At 36.2% G+C, this 26216-nt stretch overlaps 5 protein-coding genes across 6 annotated transcripts; 2 read left to right on the forward strand and 3 right to left on the reverse strand.

Annotated features, from left to right (window-relative positions):
- Positions 1 to 3426: 3426 nt before the first annotated feature.
- On the forward strand, positions 3427 to 4550 carry LOC110937630. The gene is made up of 3 exons (XM_022180080.2): positions 3427 to 3783; positions 4006 to 4134; positions 4227 to 4550. Exons 1-3 carry the CDS (start codon positions 3451 to 3453, stop codon positions 4395 to 4397), a joined length of 633 nt encoding a protein of 210 aa, XP_022035772.1. The 5' UTR covers positions 3427 to 3450; the 3' UTR covers positions 4398 to 4550.
- LOC110937627 lies at positions 4518 to 7247 on the reverse strand. The gene is made up of 9 exons (XM_022180075.2): positions 7072 to 7247; positions 6908 to 6988; positions 6738 to 6827; positions 6030 to 6196; positions 5769 to 5838; positions 5604 to 5683; positions 5427 to 5489; positions 4913 to 4989; positions 4518 to 4777 (listed from the first exon to the last, which is right to left on the reverse strand). The coding sequence occupies exons 1-9, from the start codon at positions 7147 to 7149 to the stop codon at positions 4677 to 4679; spliced, it is 807 nt and encodes a 268-aa protein (XP_022035767.1). The 5' UTR covers positions 7150 to 7247; the 3' UTR covers positions 4518 to 4676.
- Positions 7248 to 10645: 3398 nt separating this feature from the next.
- On the reverse strand, positions 10646 to 14415 carry LOC110937628. Of its 2 annotated transcripts, none has more exons than XM_022180078.2 (10): positions 14252 to 14415; positions 12636 to 12716; positions 12464 to 12553; positions 12200 to 12366; positions 11846 to 11915; positions 11660 to 11739; positions 11495 to 11557; positions 11345 to 11421; positions 11084 to 11186; positions 10646 to 10824 (listed from the first exon to the last, which is right to left on the reverse strand). In XM_022180078.2, exons 1-9 carry the CDS (start codon positions 14327 to 14329, stop codon positions 11086 to 11088), a joined length of 807 nt encoding a protein of 268 aa, XP_022035770.1. In that variant the 5' UTR covers positions 14330 to 14415; the 3' UTR covers positions 10646 to 10824; positions 11084 to 11085. The 2 variants fall into 2 exon arrangements, with proteins under 2 accessions (XP_022035770.1, XP_022035769.1); XM_022180077.2 differs by having other exon boundaries at positions 10646 to 10829.
- A 2591-nt stretch (positions 14416 to 17006) lies between these two features.
- Positions 17007 to 19810, forward strand: LOC110937626 (ATG8-interacting protein 2). Its single transcript, XM_022180073.2, has 3 exons — positions 17007 to 17206; positions 17900 to 18692; positions 19411 to 19810. Exons 2-3 carry the CDS (start codon positions 17916 to 17918, stop codon positions 19516 to 19518), a joined length of 885 nt encoding a protein of 294 aa, XP_022035765.1. The 5' UTR covers positions 17007 to 17206; positions 17900 to 17915; the 3' UTR covers positions 19519 to 19810.
- A 4016-nt stretch (positions 19811 to 23826) lies between these two features.
- LOC110935185 lies at positions 23827 to 25568 on the reverse strand. The gene is made up of 2 exons (XM_022177706.2): positions 24660 to 25568; positions 23827 to 24008 (listed from the first exon to the last, which is right to left on the reverse strand). Exon 1 carries the CDS (start codon positions 25290 to 25292, stop codon positions 24717 to 24719), a length of 576 nt encoding a protein of 191 aa, XP_022033398.1. The 5' UTR covers positions 25293 to 25568; the 3' UTR covers positions 23827 to 24008; positions 24660 to 24716.
- Between the last annotated feature and the right edge of the window lie 648 nt (positions 25569 to 26216).

Raw genomic sequence — 26216 nt, forward strand, 5'->3', positions numbered from 1 at the left:
ATATATAATAAATTAAAATGGTTCCATCACTTGAACTTGAACTTGGCTATTGTCTTTGTTCATGACAAAACTTATTCCCTTTCTTTCATTTATTGTTTTCAGAATCTTTGATGTTTGTTTTCTACCTTATGTATTTTGCTAAGTTTTACTCCAAGTGTATTGATTTCATACCTTTGTTTCCTCAAACCGATGGGGATTGTTTTTGTGGCTTACGGAAAATTAGTTAGAAGATAATTTTCGTTGATTTTGAAAGTGTGTTGACGTGTGTGCGGGTGTATATAATTTTTAGATATATTTTAAGCTCTTTTTAATCGGAATCAAGTTTTAAATTTATAAAACACGATATAATACTATCACTCTACACACGTTAGGGTAAGTGCACCAATCGCGGACGTAGTATAGTGATGGCAAGATACCGAGGTCGTCCAAGAATATAAGAGTTTTTAGTATCGGCTTATCGTTAACGTCTAATCTAACCAAATTTTGATAAAAAGTTTTGAAAGTTATAAAAAGATAAACTAAAAAAATAAAAATAAAAATAAAATATAAGGAAAAACAAATAGACAAGAAGAAATCACTTGGTTCCAACTCCCCTTTTATGTATCCTTTAATGATTTCCGCACTTTGGACATTTTAAGAGATTATTTTTAAGTTATAGTAGTAGGCCCCCTTCCAGGCAGCGTTACTCTCTACCTATTGGTCTGAGTCAGCAGGAATACAGTCCCACAAGGTCGGATTATTGAAAGATAATTAAATAAGTTATTAATGCGAAAAGTGGTGGCCCCCCTTCCAGGCAGCGTTACCCTCAACCTATTGGTCCGAGTCAACAAGGATACAGTCCCGCAAGGTTGGTTTAAAGTTTTAATAGTAGTTTATAGATAAAGGATTCAAGCGGTTCTTACTTCTCCCGAGGCAGATTGTACCGCCCACTCGTGAAGTCTTACTAAGCTTGAACCAGGTTCTCGCAGTATCTATACACTGAACAAGACATAGAATAACTCAACCACCCTTCTAACCCCCTTCCAGGCAGTTAACGTGCTTTATATAGACCGTAAAGACAAGAATGAGTGAATCAACAAAACATGAAGAATGGTTAAGTAAATTCGCCTCCAATATAAAAAACTAGTTATTAAAGTCATTAATACATATATCCAAATAAAAAGGAGCCAAAGTTTTGAAATAAAAAAGTCATACATAAAAGATTTGTTTCACCAAGTGATGTAAGAGTTTAGCCAAGCATGGCCTTTGTTTGACAAGAACTCTTACGATTGATCCTGGATCCCGAGACTACTACACACTCTAAAAAATGGAAGATAGATGATGGTGGTGGGAGTTGGTGTTGTAGTGGTGGTGGAGTGGTGACAAGTGTGAGAGAAGTGGTTTGCCAAGGGATGGATTGGAATGAAACCAAGCACCCTTATTATAGCTCAAGTCAGACAATAAACACGGCACTGTGCCCTTCTGGCACGGCCCCGTGGCCTTCATTCTCTCTCCTCTTCATTAACTGCAGTATCAGACCTTATACTAAACGACCCCGTGTGTCAAGGGCACGGCCCGTGGCCATTGTACGTGCTGTATTATCTTAGATTATGTGAATCTTAGAGTTGACCATGCCCCGTGTTGCCTTAGCACGGCCCCGTGTTGGTGTGTCTGGTTTGTCATTTGCTGTTGTCGTTTCTTCTGCAGAGAATCTTGACTGGGCACGGCCCGTGCCAGAGCTTCTGTTTTTGTTATTTTGTTGGTTTGGATGTGGATGGGGGTTTGGCGAGTCATGTCAATCCTCCTTCTTTGTATTTATGTTGGTTTCTGCTGTTAATTTGCTTCTTTTGTGCGTTTAAGCTCTTTTAACCCTGTAAATTAAAAAGGAACAAAGAAACATGCTTTTTCTAACATTAGTACCGAAAAAGGGTTGATTTTACGCCGTATTTGATATAATTTATATGTTGTATTTTACGCACATCATGTTTGTATATATATGTGTATGAAATTTAATTTAACCGCTAATTTCATTTCCTCAGGTTTAAATGAGTCTCTCACCAAAGAGGCTTTGCTTCTTAGGCGGACGGTGTGGGCTAGCGCACCCATCCAACTAAACCCTTTAAAGCCCTCAACACCGACACATGGGCGCCAAAGAGGTGCTCCGCCAAGTCATTAACGGGTGTGAGAAAGAGAAAGAGGTGGCCCCAATACACCAATCACATTTCTTTTAAGTTTTTTAATACCTATTTTAACCGCCCCAAACTAGTTAAAAAGTAATTTTATGTGGCAGGATGTTATGTTAACGAACACCATCCAACAATGTCATTGGGCTAGAACCCAAGTGTCATGTGTGTGTGATATATAATTAATAAATTATAATATTACATTTATATTCAATAAAATTATAATTTATAATGAGTCAAATATATATCTAAGATGCAGATCGGTTGAGTGGTGTGGGTTAACATCCATCTCCACGTCAACATGATAAAGCTCTCAACACCATTCCAAGCTAGCCAAAGGGAGGCGTCGTCGTCGTCATCATCATCATCATCATCATCATCATCATCATCATCATCATCATCATCATCATCATCACCTCAACCAAGTTCTTGGCGAGCGCTAACCCATTTATGTGTGGGGACCACCCTTGATTCAACCAATCCCTTTCTTTTCTTTTTTTAACATCTAATTAAATTACATCGGGTTAGTTAATGGATGTGCTAGGCAAAGCCCCACTACCTATGTGACAGTGACGTAACGCTTTAACCAACACTACTTAGCCAAACCACACACCACATAGTCTTAATATGAACAATATATCAGTATTCAAAGTAATTTGTTTAAAATAGAATTTGAAAGGATGAAAGTTTGGTATTGATTATTCCTTTTTGGGGGGAGGGCACAACATTTAACCAAAGTGAAAATCCAAACTTGGGCTGTTACAATTATTAGAACGTGGGTATGGTGGGGCGAGGGTTTGGGGTATGGGTTGACACGTGGACTTCGAGGGGCACCATTGGTCAGTTGTATGTTGGGTCGGTATGGTGGGGCGTCGCTAGCCCGCGTGGGTTTGGCTTGGCCAAACGGTTGTTTTTTAAATTTAAATCCTAGCCACCTATAGCCTAGCCAACCCGGCCAATGAGAGCCGACCACGGAAGACCGCTAGGCCCGCCCAACGCCCGGGCTGAAACCCCCGCCTAAGGGGCCACGCCGAAACCCAAGCCCACCCGGGGTGGTGACTTGAGCGTTTGTACCCAATCCACGCTCCAACCCCCGCCCCGTGCCCCATAGTCTTGACAAGTAAAAACAGATCTCTCTTTAAAGGTCATTTTTGTAATTTTAGAGAACACAATTCATAACTCGCATAGAGCTAACATGCACCACTAATTAATGTAAAACTAACTGCACTTGTTACACGACGTAACATTCACAACACAAACAAACAAACAAACAAACATAGCATGATCAATGACGGATCACAGACCGGAGACATTGTGTTTATCTTCCCGGGCCAATCTTTGTCTCCTCGTCTTCTTCCTACTCTTAATCATCAACGGCGTCGTTGGAACAAAGAAGCGAGTTCACATTCCCAACGACCTCCACGACGTGGAGGACAACGAGGAGGATGAGGCATGGATAGAATGGGGACAGAAAAAGAAAATGACCGAAGAAGAATTTGATCCGCCACCTGAGAATTTTTCGGATTTGGATATCACCCAAATGCAGGAGGAGATCATGAAACGGCAGGTCGGACTCTCGTATGGCTTCGTTAAGCTACGATTAACAGATCATCGTACCCCGGTAACTCAAATCTTCTGATTCTTTTTTTTTAATTACAATATATTCATTACATAAACGATAGGAAAATTACATAACAATGGCAGGTAAAAGGGCAACAAGCTGCGCCGCAACCCCTTTTGAATACTAAATCCGATTGATTATACCAAAAATCTATAAATCAGATGGGCATCAACCAAACGTCTAATGGCGAAACCTAATGGATATTGTGTGTTATATTTGCAGGATATGGTATCAGATATTGCGGAGAAATGGACCAACCTTGCAAGAACCGGAGCAATCGAAGTCACTTTCATGGGTTTCGATATTGCTACTGTAATGTTCTCATTACAAAATGCACAAAACACTTATGAGGTTAGTTACAACTTACAAGTTACGACCACCACGAACTTGTTTCAAACCGCAAAGTTTTGTTGATGAGCGCATTCGTATTTGTTTGTGTTCAGGTGAAGGAGTTTGTTCTGAGCCAGCCAGAATCATATGAAATTAAAATGGGGGATCGGTTTTTCAGAAGACTGGGAGATCCTCCATACGATGATCTTCTAAAGGAACTCCATAAAAGCAAGAAGAAACGCTCTACTTCCTCGAACGATACCATTCTGAAAACCGAGTTATAATCTTCGGTAAATTTTGCAGTTTAAGGTGTTTCAGTTTCATCTAGTCTACGGTTAAATAACTTTCGTGTGAATTCTTCTTGTATTCATTGTTGATGATGAAATGCAAGTACATTTAGCAGCTAACGGAAGGGAAAAGGACGACTGAATTTAGGCTTTACCGAAGAAAGCATAATTTTTGTTAACGTGAATTAAACGTGTACAACAATTTATTGTTTCCGTTTGTATCAGAATGAAACAATGAAAGTGAAACTAAGAATTTGCGGATTTGAGACGATATCTTCATTTTAACTTTTTGGTGAAATCCGAGAGCTGAAGCAGGTGAATTCTGGAATAAGTTGCAGCTTCCTCCCTCTCTTTCTGAGTGTTGAAGCCCCAATCAACTATGTAAAACAAACCAGCGAGCACCACACGGTTAGTTTTAAAATTGATAATCATACGGCCATTGTATTCGCAAGTCTACGGCATACTTATAGAATCAAAAAAATGATGCAAGAAGATTGTTGAGGCGTAATTACCTAGATACAAGTTCCACCCATTTAGCTCGGGATCTTTGATGACGTTTTTCAGTGTTGCTAGTCGGTCTTCCACGAAGCTAGTAAAATAAGGAAGACAAGTTTCATGTAATTTGAAGAGTAAATTGCCATTTTAGTCCCTGAGTTTTTGTCCAAATTGTCATTTTAGTCCAAATAGTTTTTTTTTCTCCTCTGGGTCCCTGACTTTTCCTTTTTCTTGCCATTTTGATCACATTGCTTAACTTAGTCTAAAAACCAGGTTATAATCAGGGGTATTATTATGAGGCTTATAAATTATGTTGTAAACTATCCCTGGTTATCACTACACAACAACTATGCCAAAAATACCCATGGTTATAACCAGATTTTTGATCAAAATGGCAAGAAAATGGAAAAGTCAGGGACCCAGAAGAGAAAAAAACTATTTGGACTAAAATGGAGATTTGGACCAAACCTCAGGGACTAAAATGGCAATTTACTCTAAAGACAAAATTAGAAGTCAAATTATATGACTTACTGTAGGGTGAGGCCTTGGTTTTCTGGTCGCTTTTGAAGCTTCTTTAGCGTTTCTACTTTGGGACTAAATGTTGAAATTAAAAGTAAAGGTTAAAAAAAAAACAGAATTTTGTTAAAAAAAAAAATCAAGACATTGATCTATACATCTATCCTCTAGTAAAAACTAGAAAACATTTACCCAGATCCAAGAGCATAGATTCTTTCGGATGGTATGGTAACTCCAGCAAGTTCTCGAAGTAAAGCATCAGCAAAACGACCCTAACACAAACATACAAAACAAAAATTACTAATATATCCTTCAAGAATGACAGTACGGAGCAACTTTGATGAGAAAAAGTATTACTTGTTTTGTGGTAACTATGTAAAGTTGCGAACTCGCAAACCTCAGTGCATCAGGAACACCTGGATAAAACCTGTAAAGGAAGTCAAAATTGATCACTGTCCTCCCAATTTGAATAATACGCGCGCTTTATACCATCAACAATCAAATTTAGCTAAAAAAGAAACATATCAAACGGGTCAGAAGTCATCCAAAGTTTATTTTAATAAACAGTTTTAGGTCGACCGACCCGTTCCAACCCATAAAAAAATAATTATAAACCACCTGTTGGCTCCAATCCATGTAGCCAAATCCTTTTCCATCCAATCATCCCTAACCTTTCCAAAGAGATCCACAAGTTCCTCTCTGTTTTCACTCCATTCTTTCATTATCACCGGTTTAATATCCGCCCAGTTCTCCAATATTCCTTCAATTGTGAGCCCTTTTGCCACCTTACACATTAACAATAATGTTTCAGTTATTTCACAAGCTTAGGTAACAAAACTAGAACTATATGATCTATAATCCTCTATGTAGTTAATATCCCCATATATCACCGATATATCAGTTATCGGTCCCCTGCGGAGATATCGGTGCAAAATATCAGTCGGAATATCGGTACCGATAATATCGGCAATATTGACCGATATTGGACAGATATATCACCGATTTTCCCAATATCAGTACCTTTCTTCTTATTTCTACCATTCTTCTTTCTTCTTATTGCTGCTATTAGTGTTTTAAGTCTTAGTCAGTTCCTACTTGCTACAATTGTTAGTGATTTGCAAGTTGCAACTTGCAAAAGGTTAATTTGTTAATGGTAGGAGAGGATACTGAATTGTTGAATTGTTAGTGTTAAACTGCTATATATATAAATTTAGCATGATATTAAAATTAAACATATCCCACCGCGATAACTGATATCTCAAATATCGGTGATGATATCGGATATTTTAGGGCATTAATTAGTTAGATAATTATATATATACATACTGATGAGGTTTGCAATGAAGGGATCTTAATCTCCAAAAGCAGTCTCACTAGCAAAAGATTCTCATATCCAGTTTCCACAACAGGCCTTACCTACCACAATTTAAGAAAGTAAAAACACAAGAATACAAGATAACTTGGAGCAAAAAAAAAAACAATGAAGGAAAGGTTACTGTGTGCATCTGATCAACAATCCAATCTTCAATTGATGAATCGACGGTAGTAAACAGCTGAGGCCATTTCTGTTTGGCTGCCTGTATCAATCAATGAATGAATTTGTTGTTATCATCGATCAAACAACAATTAACAGCGAAGAAAGTGTGTGTGGGTGTGAAACCTTGACAGCAGAGATGGAACTCTCTCCGCAACTGTCACAAAGAACTCCATCGAAGTCTAAGGCATAGAGATCCCCCATCTAATCCAATTGGTTGTGGAGAAGAAACTGCACTCTTCTTCGTTCTAGTCCAAGATATTTCAAATTGAGCCCTCAGAAATTTGTAATACTCAAATCATATATTTTTTTTCGTGGGTATTATTGGTCACGTTATATGTATTGGGGATATTCGATTTAAATAACCTCAATATTCACCATAGTTGCTAACATTTTCAACTTTTGGTTTGTATCACAAAACTTCCAACTTATTTTCCTTTAACACTCCCTGACTAACTGAATTTTAACCTGGTTAGTTGATGTCAGATGTCACGTCATAAAAAATGTCATGTCAGTTGCCACATCATAAAAATGCCATGATAGCTGTCACGTCATCAAAAAGGCCACTTTAGATGCCACGTCACCAAACAAAGTGCCACATCAATAAAAAAACTAACTGGGTTAGGGTTTAATTAGTTTGGAAGTGCTAAAAGAAAATAAGTTGAAAATTGGGAGTAATGTGATACAGATTGAAAGTTAAGAGTGACTGATATCAACTAATTAATAAAAATTAGGGTTATTTAAATCCAATATTTTTTAAAGGCGATAATCCTACTCTACAATTGTAAGTTTGTAACTCTATATCTTAAAGAAGGTTAGAACTCAACACCACCTTTAATCCTATTTGCCACGCCCGTGGTTGTAGCTACTCAATTAAATGGATAGTACATGTGTAGGAATGGCAATGGGCCGGTTTTGGGCCGGGTATTGGTAATCCCAGGCCCGTACCCGGTTGTAATTCTTTGTCCCATACCCGGCCCGTTACCCGTCGGGTATTTGTCGGGTAATTACCCGACGGGTATCGGGCATACCTGCGGGTATCGGGTATACCCGTTAATTCCTTAAAAATACCCATCGGGACAAATGTGCAATTTTTACTTTGATGTTTATATAGTTTACAATTTTAATAACTATAACAAATGAAAATATGATTAAATACTTCCATATCATATTCATACCACATATACCAAATTAATCGAAACGATTAAATATTTCCATTTCTAATATACATGCTTAAAAATAAGTTATTTGTTTGCTAAGCAGTTGCCAAATACATATACACATATGAAATACTAGTTGTCTTCATATCCAAATATGTATTCAAAAAGTTAAGTTCACTTGTTATAGCTATTGTAAGTATTGTGCTTGCTTTCCAAAAGTGAAGCTAGAGTAGCAGTTCATTACTCATCCCTTGAAACCTCTTTCCTACAGTTTGAGAAAAGAGAAAAATATACTATTAAATAACTCATCACTAAGGTAGCCTTTAGCATAAATGTAATAAAATCTTAAACTTGGAAGATATATTTACCTTGTCACCATCATCATAGTCATATTCAATTGTTTGACAATAGGCTTGATTTCTTTTGAACATGTTGCTGTGCGTATAAAAAAGCAACACAATAAATATAAAAATAATCTTTTCTATAAACATAATCAAATGAAATTTATAATATGATTATTTCGGGTATTATTCGGGTAAATGGGCCGGGTATCGGGCGGGTATCATTAAATCCCATACCCGTACCCGTACCCGAATTTTTTCCATTTTTAAGCCCATACCTGGCCCATACCCATCGGGCTTCGGTTATACCCGGCCTGTATGTTTCGGGTTTCGGGTATACCCGTCGGGCTTGGGCTTTTTTGCCATCCCTATACATGTGGAGTGGCCCAAATATATTCATAGTTATGGTTTTGGTTTTTCAAAAGGCAAATTAGGTTTTATATAATCTAAGCTATGTTTCACTGGTGGATTCATATTGGTAATGTGACGAGTGTTACTACTAACTTTTAGTTTGTTACCAAAGGTAGTCCCACTCTAAGAAAACATTTATTATGTGCGTCCTTTATTGAGCAACTGACTGATTTTTATTTTCACGCTAAAATACTGTAGATTTATTTGAAATGACACAAATGAAATTTACAAGCATATGAACCAAGAAAAAACATGATAGTTAGGCTGTGTTCGCGTGGTTAGTGAGTCAACCCGACACAAATTGGGAAAAATAACATGAATCTGGTCTTCAAAATATTGTGAAACACATTAAACCTAACATGCCATGCATAGCTATAGGTTAGCACATATATTTTGTTTGCGTACTAATACTGTAAAATTACAAATTTAAAACAAAATATACGAATACGATTTCTTTTAAACTTAATTTTATTTAAAAAAAATACCAAAACAACTGTAGGTGTTATATAAAACACATCTTTTAAAAACACATATAAAACAAACATAAACACATCATTTAGAAACACATATATAAAGCAAAAGGGTTAAACGCCTAACACATGAACCACTAAGTTGATGTGAATGCAACCATTTAGCTAAATGTGTTCATATGTTTGATCAAATCCAAATCCATTTAGACTATAAATCAAACTTACAAAATCCGTGTTAGAGTTGTGGCATGTCAGAATTTCAAACTCAGTTTTAAAGGAGTTGTGGGTGGTGAGAGAGACGAGAAAGAAGAACATAGAGGAGGTGGGGTGTTAGGATTTTTTTTATTAGTAAAGTTGTCATTTTATATTGATTTATTGTGTTTTTAATATTAGTTGAACATATATATTACGGACCGTAATTTGCTCATTTTTCCGTTAAATGTGTAAAGTTTTATTGTTTTTTACAATGTTTTTTTACATAACATTTCTTAACTCATAGATCTTACATCTCTCATATGTCTCATGTCACACGAGGCATCTTATACATCTCACATATCTTTCACTTGCACGTCTCTCACAAATAATAAATTTGGTTAAATATGACTTATGTTTGAACATGTGTGTTTGATTTGGATTTGAATCTTTGTGTGTGTTTTAGTGATTTTGGTCAAGAATAAAATATAAACCCGTGTTTCATATAACAATAATACTTGCTGAAACTTCAAATTATAAGACCATCCGTAGTGGGGCGTGATTTTAAAAAAAAAAATTGAAAAAAAACGCCCCAAAACGCCTCTCCCCCACTACACATGGCGTGATCCGGCGTTATTTTGTTCCATTTTGCAAGCCGGCGTTTTTTTTTTAAAACGCCAAAGTGGTCAAATGCAAACAAAAGGTGGCCAATGGGATTTTTGCATGTGACAATGAGACAGTTTGCTTTTTTGACTAGCCAATCAATCAACAACCATTTGCCTTTTTAATTTTTTTTTAATGATTGGAAGGGGCATTATCAGGCATTATTCCCACTACGCCACTTTTGCACTAACGTCCCATGCTGACTGGGATGACACGTGTCGGATAATGTCTCATGGTGGAGGCATTATAACAATTTACCACTACACATGGTCTAATGAGAGAACAAAAAGATAAACTACAAAAGAAATTGGAAAAAAAAGGTTATAATGTCTTATTCATATTTTGAACAAGAACAAATAGGCATTTTTGTTTGTTTTGGATTCGATTTGTGTGTTCATAATTCATTTTCATATTTCAAATGTCTAAGATATTTGTTAACTTATGGATGGTGAGAGACATATACTTAATCAAATTACACATTAAATAAATAAATAAATATTGTTTAAATAGTCGATACATAAGATATTTATTAAAACAGATAATTAAATGTAGTTTTACATAACATCTTCTTAAATTATATATAACGAACTTTCAAGCCAACTTTCGTCCGCTCTTCATTCCACCACTTCAAGAACAAGCACTCTTTACTATTTCACAATCCCGGTTGTCGCGGAGAAACAAAATGCGGCAGGAAATGCAAACACTTAGTGAATAAATACGTCAAAGACGTGTACAATAATACAATGAATACGATACTGTAACATTCTAAATTCCAAAATGTACAAATTTTATTGTTTGTATTATGAACTAAATGTATACAACAATTTATTGGTTCCATTTGCATCAAAATGAAACAAGAAATGCGAGTAAAACTTTATACTTTTTGGATTCGAGAAGATACCTTCATTTTAACTTAGTGGTGAAATCAGAAAGCTGAAGCAGATTAATTCTGGAATGATTTGCAGCTTCCTCCCTATCTTTCTGAGTGTTGTAACCCCAATCAACTACGTAAAACAAACCAATTAACAACACACGATTAGTGTTAAAATCGATAATCATACCCTCCTGAGACCCTACCTTAGCTTTGCTATTGGTGGGATTTACTAAGTATGATGACGATGATGATGATGATGTAAGAAAAAATGTGCTGAGGTGTAATTACCTAGATACAAGTTCCACCCGTTTAGCTCGGGATCTTTGATGACGTTTTTCAGTGTTGCTAGTCGGTCTTCCACGAAGCTAGTAAAACAAGGAATACAAGTTTCATATAAAATTTGGAATACAAAATTAGAAGTCAAATTATATGACTTACTGTAGGGTGAGGCCTTGGTGTTCTGGTCGCTTTTGAAGCATCTTCAGTGTTTCTACTTTGGGACTAAATGTTGAAATTATAAGAAAAAAAATATAAATTTGACTAGAAAAATCATAACATGAATCTATACAATAATACAAATATCCTCTTGTAAAAACTAGTTACCCAGATCCAAGTGCGTATAGTCTTTCGGGTGGTATGGTAACTCCAGCAAGTTCTCGCAGTAACAAATCAGCAAAACGACCCTAACATAAACATACGAAACTAAAATTACTAATATACCCTTTAAGAATGAATATCGACATTCACAAAAGGAATATGTAGTAATTTTCATGAGAAAAAAGGTGTTACACGTTTTGTGGTAACTATGTAGAGTTGTGAACTCGAAAACTTTAATGCATCGGGAACACCTGGAAAAAACCTGTAAAGGGAGTTAAAATTGAGCGGTATCCCCATTTGAATGATACACGAGTAATACAGTCAAACGGTGTACCTTAGCTAAAAAGGAAACATGTCAAATGAGATAGAAGTCATGTAAACTTTTTTTGTAATTAATTTTTTTAACAAAAACTATATTACCATTAAAATAGTACAACTCTTGTACTCACTGTCTAACATACCTATCAATTATAACTTTTTTCACAAAGTGTTTTGGGTTGACCCGACCCGACCCGTCATTCTGACAAATTCAAAAATAAAAATCACCTGTTTGCTCCCAACCATGCATCCACATTATTTTCCACCCATTCATCCCTAACTACATCAAAGAGATCTATAAGTTCCTCTTTGTTTTCACTCCATTCTTTCATTACAACTGGTAAAATATCAAACCAGTTCTCCAATATTCCTTCAACTGTGAGCCCATTTGCCACCTTACACATTAACAGTAACAATAATGTTTCAACTATGTCACAACTCACAAGTTAACAAAAATAAAAGTTTATGAATTATTATTATTTATATGCGCACCGAAGAAGTTCGCAATGAAGGGTTCTTAATCTCTAGAAGCAATCTCACAATCAGCAGGGTCTCATATCCAGTTTCCACAACCGGCCGCAACTGTCACAATTTGAGATACAATTACAAAAAACTAACAATTCTAACAACAAATAAAAGAATTTTGAGCTAAAAACAAGCTTACTATTCGCATTTGATCAACAAACCAATCTTCCAGTGATGAATCGACGGTAGCAAACAATTCGGGCCATCTCAGTTTGGCTGCCTGTAGTCGAACAATCATTGTTCGATCAATGAACATATATGTACATACTGTTGAAAATTAAAGACTACATTGAATATATCTTGCATACAAAACATGAAAAACGAGAGCCTTTATTTATAGGCTTACAAGAACAAATAAAAGGAAAGACTAATTAAAAATGGAGACGATGTTGAGGATCCATTATTTTCTCTAAGTTATTTTTTTCCTTTTCTAACACTCCCCCTCAAGTTGAATTGTGGGATTGCCACGATTCAACTTGGATTGGTTTTGTTTTTGGGTTTTGATTTGTTTGGTTTTTGATTTGCTACCATCTCCTAGACATGGTAGTTTGAGCTATTAAGTTACGGCCTTTCGACATGGTAACTTTTGGTTTGATTTGAGCTACCGCCTTTCGACATGGCAACCTATTTTGGGTTTTGGTTTCCCCTCAAGTTGAAAAATCAACTTGGCCATTTGGGTCTTGGCATTGGTTTGGGTTTTTGGGTTTTTCGAGTTTGATTTTTAAGCTTTGATTTTTTTGAGCTGTCATTTTTTTAAGATTTTATTTTTTTGAGCTCTAATTTTTTTTTTGAGCTTTGTTTTTTTTTATATTTTTGTTTTTTTTTTACGGAAACGTTTTTTTTAATATTTTCTTTTATTTAAAAGAAAGGGAGCCTTTGCCTACTTTGACTTTGCAAATTAGGTCCAACTGCACTGCACGGTCTGTAGGTGTAAATGCACGAATGCCTTTCTTGTTCATCCACTCTGAAACCTCCAATGCATGATGGAACCGTCTCCATTTACGAAGATCATGAATAATCTGCTTAACCTCAGAGGCTCGCACCTTCTTCCCTACTGCAAATCCACCACTACCCTTCTTCTTGTTCTTGCTAGCTTCCAGCTTCTTCGCCTTCTTATCTCTCTCTTCTTTTTCTCTTCGAAGCTCGAATTCATACTGCTTTTTTCTAAGAGATAAGTTGTTCTTCTTCGACATCTCTGATTGAATGTTTTCCGGTGAATATTTTGATTCAATTGATTGTTTTTCCTGTTGCGATTGACGGAGATTGCGGCGCTGTTGCGATTGACGGAGATTGCGGCGAAACCCTAGGGTTTTCAGCGGCGGCAGTGGATGCGGCGGCGGCGAAGTTCAGCGGGGTTTCAGGTTCGATTTCGGGGTTTAGGTTTTGATTTGATTTTGGTTTTTTCTGATTTCGATTGGATGGTTCGTGGCGAAGAAGATTTGAAGTTGATTTTGGTTGAACGATTTTGGTTTTGGTTTTGGTTTTGGTTTGAGATTGGAGAACAGAGTTTTCAAGGATCATAACTCTGCTCTGATACCATGTTGAAAATTAAAGACTACATTGAATATATCTTGCATACAAAACATGAAAAACGAGAGCCTTTATTTATAGGCTTACAAGAACAAATAAAAGGAAAGACTAATTAAAAATGGAGACGATGTTGAGGATCCATTATTTTCTCTAAGTTATTTTTTTCCTTTTCTAACACATACATCCATACACAAAATACAATGTGTGTGAAAATGAAACATATACCTTAACACAGGAGATGGCGGTTTCTCCGACGCTATCGCAAAGAACTCCATCGAAGTCCAATGCATAGAGATCCCCCATATCTTGATCTTATCTCTCTGCTTGTGGAGAACCAGCACTCTTTGTTCTAGTCCAAATGATTTCAAAATTCAGTTTTTTATACTCCATAACAAAAGAAAAGAAAAGAAACTATATGGTTTTTAATAAATGGTGAGAATTCAATATATGGTTATCCGGATGATTTTGTTTTTATGTTTCTTTTGTCTTGGTTTGGTGTATATGGTTTGTTTTGGCGTGTTGATTTTAATAACTTCTATTTAGAAAATGTTAGTGTGCAAGTTATATTGGTATTATCTATAATCTATATCTATAAATTATAAAAACAAGAGTTTTTTAAATCATAATATGTAAAATCTATATCTATACTATATAATAAAAGAAACTAATAAAGGGACACATGTCATTCATTGAAGCCATCAATTAAAAGATAATTATAAAATTAAATTTAATAAAGCATTGGATTACATGAACAACATAAGACCATAGTGTTACTATAATATATTTTTTTATGTTGATGGATTAGGCAGTCAGTAGTCACTAGATATATTTTTTATTAAATTTATTTAACCTGTATAATAAATGTGTTTTTCTAAAAGATATAACATATTTATTTTTTACCATACAAAATTACATTTATGCAACTCGTGTAATACACGGGGTTTTTAAAAATATAACTTTTTTTTGTTATGTAGTATATAAAATTAGATTTATTCAATCCATATAATACATAGAGTTTATAAAGATATAACTTTTTATTGTTCGATATATAAAATTACATGTGCTCAACCCGTATAACACATGAGATTCTTAAAAATGTAACTTTTTTCATTATTTCAACCCGTACAATACACGGGATTTCTAAAAATACAACATTTTTTATTATTTAATATATAAAATTACATTTATTCAACTCATATAATAAACGAGATCTTTAATTATATATTGTTTTATTATTTGATAAATAAAATTATATTTATTTAACCCGTATAATAAACAAGATTTTTAAAGATATATATATATTTTTATATTATTTGTTATATAAAAATACATTTATTCAACCCGTGTAATACACGTGGTTAGTATTTTTATATAGAAAACTGAAATAGAAACAAATTTCACTCTAGATGTTAAAAGTTACATTGATCATATCAGCCTTAACGTTTGGGTTTACATCCATGTAAAAGTCGGCCCATTTGATGTAGTCCAGCCCACAGCCCTCTTCTATCACAAGGGTGGCTTAACCATTTGATTTTTTTAATTAGAACAACAAAACCAAGTCTACGATTGTTTAGAGGCTTTTTAAAAATTAAAAATAAGTTAATAAGTGATTTCCAAACTCAATTCTAAACACCCTCTTAATAAGGTTGCTTTCTTTTTTGTATCTCCTCAAAAAAGTAAATTTGCGTTAGCGCTTTTTTATTTCTTTTTTTTAAATAAGGGGTAGAGCTTGAAAAAACGAGTCAATTAAAGAAAAACGTACAAGTTGTAGCGTGTTGGCGCGCATTTGACTACAAACATATAAAGTCAAGGTACTGGGGATCCATTTTCCTTAATATTAAGGAGGGATATGCATTACATTTTTTTTTTGAACGGGGATATGCATTACATGGAAACAAAGAGAATCATAAAAACTAGAAGAATGAGTGAGATAATCAAGTTGCAATAAATCCTTACACCAATTCTTGACTTTATAGATAATACTTGAGGATTACATTACTCCCAACATTTATGAAATACAAGGTGTTCATTGGATGATAAAACAACTAATTTTCACTTCTACAATTATATAGATTCAAGGTTTTGTCCACACATTATTTAAATGTACTCCTAAATCTACATAGATATTCTCATAAGACTGAGACCATCAATCACCAGGGAAGATCACTTTTTTTTTACACGGCAATGCTACAAGCCTTTTAGTTACACCATTTAGTTCAACTATGTTATAAAGACCTCTCCTCTTCCCTCCAGGGCAGATCTAGGCCTTTTTTGTGGGTTTCAGGAACCCACTCGGTTCGGGAAAAAAATAGTGAGAAGTGAGAACCTTGTAATTGTATGACTAGGAAAAAAATAGTGAGAATTAATAAGAATTTACCAAAAAAATTCCACTAGAAAAAGTTCTTGGATCCGTCCATGCTCCCCTCCCCTATTTCCCTTCTCCTTGGTCCTACTCCAGCTCCTCCAAAAGCAAGCCTTTACACTTTCTTATACTCCTCCTAAACTCTCTTGTACACTAATGCACACACAAATTTCTTATACATGATCCATCTACATCCTCGACAGTAACTTGACCGTCAAAGGATAGTCTCATATTTTAACAAGTTATCTCTATTTTACAGCTCTATCTTAAGCGAAAAAACACCCAATCCATACGACTCAAAGACTTACCCTTAAAATGATTAGCTTGAGTGTAAACCAAATCAATTTGGATTCATTTGACACTATATAGATCATCAAACTACTAATTCAAAAAAACTTTGGTTTCAAAAACATCAAATTAACTAAATAAATTAATAAGTGTTGACTAAAAACATTTATTATCTTGACTTGCAAGAGCCATGCCCTAATGAATCAAACATTATTAACTGCAACAGTGAGTTGTACTCTCCTGCATGTCATACTTGTACTCTCAAATGACCAAAAAGTCAAAAAGCAAAGCGCCAATACCGCGACCGGATATACATTCCTTCCCCGGCACACAAACAGTTACACAATCCACCTCCTATCTCCGGTTACCCCTACACCAACCTCTCCACTCTTACCGCCTACACCCGGTTTCCCTTTCATCCTATAAATACCCCCATCGTCATCCAGTTTCCTAAAACACTCCACTAATCCTATCGCAGGTACCGGAGTTGCTACGTCACCGTCATCTCATACTTCAATCTTATCTTCACTGTAAGTTTAATCCGTTATATATACGATCGAATTAATTAGGGCTTATGTTTTGATTTTGTGAATTGTGATCGATTCATTTCTTTGAAACGTGTTTGATTAGTTGTTGTTGATATGTGTTATTGATTTAACTATTTTTTTGTTGAATTAGATTTTGATTGCTGAAATTGTTGCGTGTGATTTTGAATTTGCTGGAGTTCTTTTTGATATTTTAATTAATTGTTGTGCTTTGAATTTGTGCTTTTTGTTGATGATTTGATTCTGTATTTGTTCCTGTTGTTTTGATAATATTGTTTATTGATGCTGCCTTTTGGCTTTTGATAACTGGTGTTATGTACACTCAATTATACAATTATATCTTACCCTGACCCACAACATGATAATTTTGTGTGTGTGTGTGACTGTGTGTGGGGTTTGGGGGGGGGGGGGGGTTGTGGTTTATGTTTGTTGTTGTTGACCTAATAATAGTTGAGTTTGACTACTGCAATTTCTATATTGAGCTTTCTTGTGTATTAAAGTGCAAAACTTTAATATCATTTTGATTTTGTGAAATTTATTCTTGATTTTCCTTGTATGAATAACACATTATGATTACGTTATTTAATTGTGTTTATGAGGAAGCAACATGATTAATGTTTATTTAGTTGTTTGATTTGATTCCTACACTGATATGGAATTTTGGATGCTCGAATTTAGGAAATAGTTTTACGTCATGGCGGAAAAAGATGAAGCACAGGTAAACACCACTCGAGGAGCCGATTGGGAAGTGGTGACGCTCACTGCATCGGCGTATGCTGCTTCACCTGGCGGGAGTATTCCGGAGGTTAAACATGAGGAAAAGAGTGAAGTGATTGACAAAGATAACACCGAAACTTCAAACGCTTTGTTCATGTCTGGACATTTTGTTTATCCACCTAGGCAGAACGAGAACGCGAAATCAGAGCCTGAAATGACGGAGATTTTTGAAAATCTGGTAGCGAAAGATGACGGTTCTGTATCTGTTAAAGATTTAGGTGGAGAGTTTGAATCTAGCATCAAGGAAGAAGAAAATTGGGATCTTAGGAAGCTGACTGAGATGGGCTTTACGGAAAACACTAGTCTGAATTTGGCGGGAAAGGAGGAGAGTATTTATGATTCTCCTACGCTTCATTCGTTACACAATGAAGTGACTATGGGTGCGTTAAACTTGGATGATGAAACGGGTGCGTTCGATGAGTCTGTACATTCTTCTGATCCAGCACTGGATTCAAACACTCAAAATCTTCCGTCTAAAGAAGACGACCATTTAGACAACCATGACGGATCCGGCTATACTGTGTGGTTAAAGAAACAAGCTGTTTGTTTCTATGCACACGCAAAAGAAACAAACACACTGTGGTCGGTTGTTGCTGCTGCAGCCGTAATGGGCATTGTAATTATTGGCCATAAGTGGCACCAAGAAAAATGGCAAGTTTTCCGTCACGAGTGGAAATCTAGGACTCCTGATGAGGTACGTGTTTAATGATCAGATTTTGCGTTTTATCTTCTTACCTAGGGTTGTCCTATTTTACCTGAAACCCGACCCGAATTCGAAGCCACCCTAACCTGAATTAGAGAATATCCGAAAAACCCGAACTCGAATAACTCAAACCCAACCAACCCGAACCTTAAATGGGTTGGTTGTTGGGTCACTTTTTCTCAACCAAAAACCCGAACAACCTGACCCGAAAAACCTGAAACTCGAATAGAAACCCAAACATTAATTGTCTTTTATTGCAGATGCGATTTGATTTGGAGTATTTTGTATTCGAAATATTCAAGTTCTGGGACTTTTGAACATTATCATACCATATTGTTAAATGATGTTTGAATTATGATTATATATTTTTAACAACATGATATATTTGAATATTTGATGATATTTTGTGAAAAAAAAACAATCTTTTTTTTCATTTTACATCTAAACCCGAAAACCGAACAACCCGACCCAACCCGAACCCGAATAACCCATATCCCGAACAACCTAAACTTTAAATGGATGGGTTATCGAGTCACCTTTTCCTAGCAAAAAGCCCGAACAACCCGACCTGAAAAAAATCCCGAAGAACACCCCTAGTTTAACTGCATTATACATGTTTAATAATTTTGGTTCAAATGACTTGGGGCTATTTGAAGACAGACAGCATAACATATATTTTTATAGTGTTGATGTTTGGTTATGTTGACAGAAAATAAGGATGATGGCGGGTCCGCTAGCGCGATTCAAGTACGCGATCATAGGTGGTCAACAACAGCATGATTTTTCCATTGGGGGAGGCATCTATGGGGAACTTTGAAGATGATGGCGATAACAGCATTTGATGATCATGAAAATGATGGTACAAAAACAGAGTGAATGTTATATGAGTCCCATTTATACGAGTGTGTGTTCTTTTTAGACATGAAATAAAAGTGGGACACTTGAAATGGAAGATGCAGAATGATGGAAGTGGCCAAACAAATGATATTTCATTTTGCAATACATAAAGTAGAAGAAGGAAACACATGTTAATCTTTGCTTATTGTGGTACATTTTTTATGCTTGTAATTAGTTGATATTTCACTTTTATAAGATCTTGATTATCCCTACATATGGGTAGGGGTGTAAACGAGCCGGGCCGAGCCCGAGCTCGACCAGGCTCGAGCTCGGCTCGTTAGGTTTTTATGAAGCTCGAGCTCGGCTTGGTTCGAGCCTATTTCTTTGAGCTCGAGCTCGGCTCGTGAGTAAAACTCAAAGCTCGTGCTCGGCTCGACTCGACTCGAACTATTTTGAGAACAACCTTAAACGCGCTAAAAGCTCGGCTCGAGCTCACTTCAACATCGCTTAAACGAGTCAAAGCTCGGTTTATCAATGTTATCATTATTATTAATATATTATATGTTATCATCATTATTAATATATTATATATAAAAAAATTAAAATTTTATACGGGCTCGTTTAGGCTCGCGAGCCTAAACAAGCTTTGTATTTCAGGCTCGAGCTCGGGCTCGATAACAAAACGAGCTCTATTTCAGGCTCGGGCTCGTTAAGGCTCGGCTCGTTCGAGCTTTTAACCGAGCCGATGACGAGTAGCTCTCGAGCATCTAGGCTTGTTTACACCCCTACATATGGGTCTGGCCATCCGAGTTGATGATGGTTACCTGATCGCGGCGTCGGGCATGTTTTTTAGCCATTGGGGAAGACTGGATACGGCCCAAGTCCAAACACAGAGCGTGTATGGCTTTGTGACATCATGGTTTGTGGTTTGAATTGAAATCATCTATAATCCAAAATTTGGGTTCTAAGATCCGGTTTTTATACCGTTCCGGATTTAGCTTATAAGAGGCTAAATTTGAAGATGTGACGTTCAACAAAAGTTATAAGATGTGACGTCCATCTGTCTCCTCTATCCTCTCCCCACTCTAAAATTGATTGATAAAATTTTTAAGTTTATTGAAAATAGCTTAGGTTGGAGCCGTGGGTTTTGATCGATTCTCACTCACGATGACCAAAGGACCACCTGTTGTAGTCAGCATTGACAACGGTGTGCTGGTTGCCATTGGAAGAATCGATTGAAATCCCAGCTCCAACGACCACCGTCACAAACGGCAGGAATGATTCTTTCGAGTCTATGTCCACGAGATGGAGTTTTTGAATTATTTAAGGTTGATAAGTGATCAAAGAGAGAGATGATGGTTGAATTTGAAGATCAAGAGCAACGGATTCTCCAACTTCAGTTAATCACCCGTTTCAAAATTTCATATTACTCCTCTGCGTTTAGATTAATTTTATTGACTAAAGTTTCTTTACATGATATCTTTCTCTATTTTGGTTTTCAATTTCATATACTAGCCACTTATTTTTATAAAATAATAAAAGAAAGTAACACATAAATTCAGAGTCATTCTAACCCACTCAACTAAAATTCTCATCTCTAAGTTCACTTAGTTACATCTATAACTTTTTTTCCATATATTTAAATCTTGTTCTTTTTATTTTAAGAGTTAATTACTATTTTCGTCCCTGTGGTTTGTCAAAAATCACTATTTCGGTCCATTAGTTTAAAAATTGCGATTTCAGTCCCTGTGGTCTTACTTCCGTAACCATTTTAGTCCCTGTGGTTTCACTTTCGTAACCATTTCAATCCATTTATTCTGTTAGTATAGGGACTGAAACGGTTACGAGGTGGACTGAAATGGTTACGAAAGTGAGACCACAGGGACTGAAATAGTGATTTTTGATAAACCACAAGGACGAAAACAGTAATTAACTCTTATTTTAATTTTCATGCATTATGTTATTTATTTTCTTTGGTTTTTATATTAAGTTAAGTAGGATCAGAAAGACATGGAGATTATTATGGGATAGTGGTTCAGTTATTTTTGCTTGTATTGTAATCGTTGTATTTATAGAGGAAGAAAGAATGGAAAGGTGGAATTATGAAACGTATCCATTAAGAGATTTAATATCAATTTATGTCCAAAAATCGCATGTTATGTGACAGTCTATATCCTTTTCACCTAACTCAGTTAATTATCTCAGTTAGATTAAATTTATGCGAGGAGCAATATTGGTAATACACAAAAAATGAAAGGCAATATAGGTATTTTACAAACCATTTGATATAAGACCCCTTTATACCACCCAATCTTTTCATCCATCATCTTCCCCAAATCAGATTAGGGTTTTGAACATCATAAACATGGGCGGGCTTAGGGGTGGGCGAAGAGGACCACCGGCCATGGCCCTATATTTTAAGGAACACGTTATTTTATGAAAAAAACCCAATATGTATATGTAAAATATTTTTTTAATAGGGTATACCCATACAAACACCAAAATAGGCTCACTTACAAAACTATTCTTATGGTTTAGATTAGTTATTAGCCCATTGGCATTAGTGTTAGACCTTTAGTGAGCCAAATACCCAATTTCGTTAAGGACTAAGGGCACGTTTTTTCGAGCTCGAACATGGTACACGAATTCTCAGGATCGGCCCTGATCATAAACAAAACGTTGGTTTCTCTGTCTCTCTCTACGATTTAAACACGGACAACAATTGTTCTTTCTCTACTCTTTACTCTCTAACAAACAGTAAGACCCAATCGATGAAATCAAAAAGGGTTTTCCAGTAGTTACCGTCGACTTGTTTGAGGGCTTCGAAGGGGTCGATGTTGAATGGGACGTATTTGGTGGAGAATTTGTGGTCAGTGATGGGGCGATGGTGGGCAGCTTCGCGGATGGATTCGTCGTCGGGACGACGGGGTTTGGTGACGGGGATTGGGGTGGTTTCGGTGGGTTTGTTGGAGGAGATGGTGGCTTTGATTATTGGAAATTTGGGGGTGTAGCGATTATGTGATGGTGGTTGTTGGTAGTGATGTCGGTGGCGAAAGTGGTTACCAGAAGTTGTTTGTGGGTGCGTGGAGTTATGGTGTTGGTTAATGGTGGTCGGATGTGATGGGTACGGTGGTGAGAGGTGACGGGATAGTGAGGATGCAGGTGGTGTTTGGTCGGGCTACGGTGGCAAATCACCGGTGGTTGCAGGTTTGTGCGGTGAAGGTGAAGGATGGTGGGGGTTGGTCGTGGATGGATCATGGTGGTAACTAATCAGTGGGGTTGGGCGGAGAATGGTTATGGTTTGTCATGTTGGTGAAGATCAAGGGTTATGTAGTTGTAATGGAGGGTCGTAGGTAGTGGAAATGGTGGTGATGCTTTGCGCAAATGGTGGTGTTGGTGATGGTGGAAGGGTGATAGTGGTGATGGCGATGGTGGTGCGGTGGTGATACTATGGCTGTGAACAAGAAGGGTAGGGTGAGGCCCACTTAAATTTTAGTTTTAGGTTTCTAATTTTATTCAAATAAATTGGTTTTAAAACGGGAAGTGAAATTACAACTCTGCCCTTGGTTAAAGTGAACATAACAAAATTCTTAACTAGGTTAGCCCTAAAGGATATAAACTGTTACATAACATGCGATTTTTAGACATAAACTGAAATTAAATCTTTTAAAGAACACGTTTCATAATTTCTGATATACTTAAAGAACACAAATTATAATTTACTCTAGTGATTTTTTCGTTGCTAGTTCAAGTATGAAAAACTTCAATAGTGTTCTTTGGAGCCTAGAGTTGGATCAAGTGGTGATTTATGTATGTTATTGGATCCACCAATTGTCTATCCCTTTTTTATATCTACTTTTCATATTTGTTACCTTATCTGATTACTATCAATAGCGTACAAACCTTATTTAATAAAATATATAATTTTGTAAGTTTAGAGAGGATATATGTAATTGTCTTCTTATTTTTTTGTTGTAATTTAAAAAAATAAAGAATACAAGACAATCCATGTAGAGAAAATCACCATTTTAGCCATTGACCAACCTAATTTGCCAATTCATTGGAGGCGGTTGTGGGAGACGCCCTACTGAAAACGAAGCAACTGAAATGTCTCTTACAGACGTCTCAGAACAACCAATTAGAAATGGACACATGGCGACAAATATTCCAACTAAACATCATTTTTTTTCGTCAAAAATTACGGCACATTAAACTAATAACATGTTTATGATAATGCATGAAACTGAAACGAATTAACTAGAATTCATTCAAATAAGGAGTTTACATTATTTCAAATTATTAAAAGTAATTTGAAAATTTTTCATGATTTCGAATTATTAAAAAATTAAACGAATCAAAGAAATTGAAATCTCCCGTCTCTTACTACTAGTACCACCGCCTATTGTAGTTACAACAACCGCTTCCATCAATGTCGTAAGCACCACATGTGTACAACTGTCGCCACGATCACTGCGTCGCAACCCCATATCAAGAAGATTGGAAGAAAAAAAAGCAAGAAGCCACGTAAATCAAGAAACAGGTTCCAAAGGAGATAAGGCCATGTGTAGTCATAAAGCCCCTTTGTGGGCGTTATGCGATACGTGTCGTGCTACGTCACACAGGTGCTTTATGGGGCGTTATATCACTAGAGTCCGTAGTCATAAAGCTCCTACCCATCATTACTCAATTAATTAATAACCCCTTCAATTATACATACATATGTATGTATATATATGTATGTGAGTGGGGGGAAAGGTTTGCAAATCCTTCACGCCGTTATGAACACAGCGCTGGCATCAAGATGAAGCCCCATAGCGCCGGTTGTCGTGGTGTGGCTGGCGCTATGGGGCGTTATGCGCAAAAAAACCCCTCCTTCAATTCACGCCCCACTAGGTACGACCTAAACCCCAACCTAATTATCAAGACATTATGAACAATTGAACACCAAAATATATATCTTTGGAGACAAAAAGAATATAGTTCAGTTTTTTACTTTTAAAAACAATACTAACCAATAAATGAAAACCAAAACCTAATAACCAAGAAATGAACATCAGAAATTCAAAGTAAAAAACACACAAAAAAGTCAACCCGTTGACTTCCTATACTCCATCAACTTACCTTTTGAAACAAACCCCTGCAGACTAAAACCCTAACAGAAAGATCATACATGCATCTTCAAGATCCACCTTCTTTCAACTTTTGATCATCAACTTTTGGATCAACACAAACACCACCATCATCACCATCACCACCATCATCATCTTCACCTCCCCAAATCATATGTGACAACTCATAAATCCTAACATCAACACGAGGCATCCAAGCCTTCACATTCTTCCCCAAAACCAACGTCTTATCCTGATCCTTAAAGAATCTTTCCGGCAACTCAACCATTTTACTAGTAAACACATCTTCATCTACATACTCCCGGTTTTCGATCCAATCCTTGTAAAACCTTTGCATGTGAGTCATATCATCAAACGGGTACGTCCCATTTTGCTTATAATATTCAAGAATGCCCTTCAACAGATTGATCTCATGTAACTTTCTCCATGTGGTTATTGTTCTACTGGCTGAACCCTCCACAACATCTTTTGGGACTGCAAATTGTTGGCGTTTTGGTGGTGGAGTAATGTCGTCGTCGTTGTCATCTTTGTAGCGTTTACGTGGTGGTAGTTGGTTGTTGTTGTTTCTTGGAGAACTACTGGCCGGTTGAAAGTGAAATGGAGGGTTAGAATCGGGAGAATCCATGGAGGGTTTTGAAGAACGTTTATGGGTTTGTTTTGTTTAACAGTCTTTTCAACGAAATGTTGGATTTTGAACAAGGGTTTGATCGAGTGATCAGAGAAGAAGAAGAAGATGATATGAAGGAATTTCAAGATTTTGAACAACGAATTTCAGGAAGTGTAATGTAAGCGGATTTAAGTTAGGAACAACGTGTAGTATTTATAGTTTTCTTAACACTCGATCGAATAATGAAAAGATTGTTTGATAGTCGTACTAAAGTTGAATGAAGGTGAGTCTTGAAGATGTATGATCTTGAAGACGATTTTGGCAAAAAAAGTCAGAATTTTGGATGAAAATAACAAAAAATCCCATAAGTGAAGGACTATATGGTACAAAAAAAATTGTTTTAAATAAAAATAACAAATATATCCAAACCTCAGGGACGATTTTGACAATTTACTCTAGTTTATATGTGTAAAATTTTTTTACATTACTTCATAAGCTTTCATAAACTTTGTAGATGTAAGTTATTTTTAAGCAAATATATATTGTTATAAAAAAACTAATGTAAAAATGTAGTTGGTAATGTGATCATAATTTTTCAACCTTTTTTTTATTAAAACTAGTTATTTTCCATCCACGCGTTGCGGCGGGACCCAATGACTACAAAAGACGTGTCAACAACAGCAAACAGATACCGAATATCAAAACATAAAGAAAATGACGTGGTAAATATAGTCACCCCGTCATAAAAAAACGATTTTAAATAACCTAATATATAATAATAGGACCCACACGTCCTACACGTTGGAAATTCGGTTGTTTTCAGTTCAATTATTACTGTACTAACACGTTAAAATATGGATGAGCTCGGTACCGGTAACGGCAGCGAAAGTACCGATCCGGAAAATCATCGAAATTAGGTACCGGCACCGAAAATGCTCGATA

This window comes from Helianthus annuus, chromosome 4 (genome assembly GCF_002127325.2).
Source record: "Helianthus annuus cultivar XRQ/B chromosome 4, HanXRQr2.0-SUNRISE, whole genome shotgun sequence".
Lineage (NCBI taxonomy): Eukaryota > Viridiplantae > Streptophyta > Magnoliopsida > Asterales > Asteraceae > Helianthus > Helianthus annuus.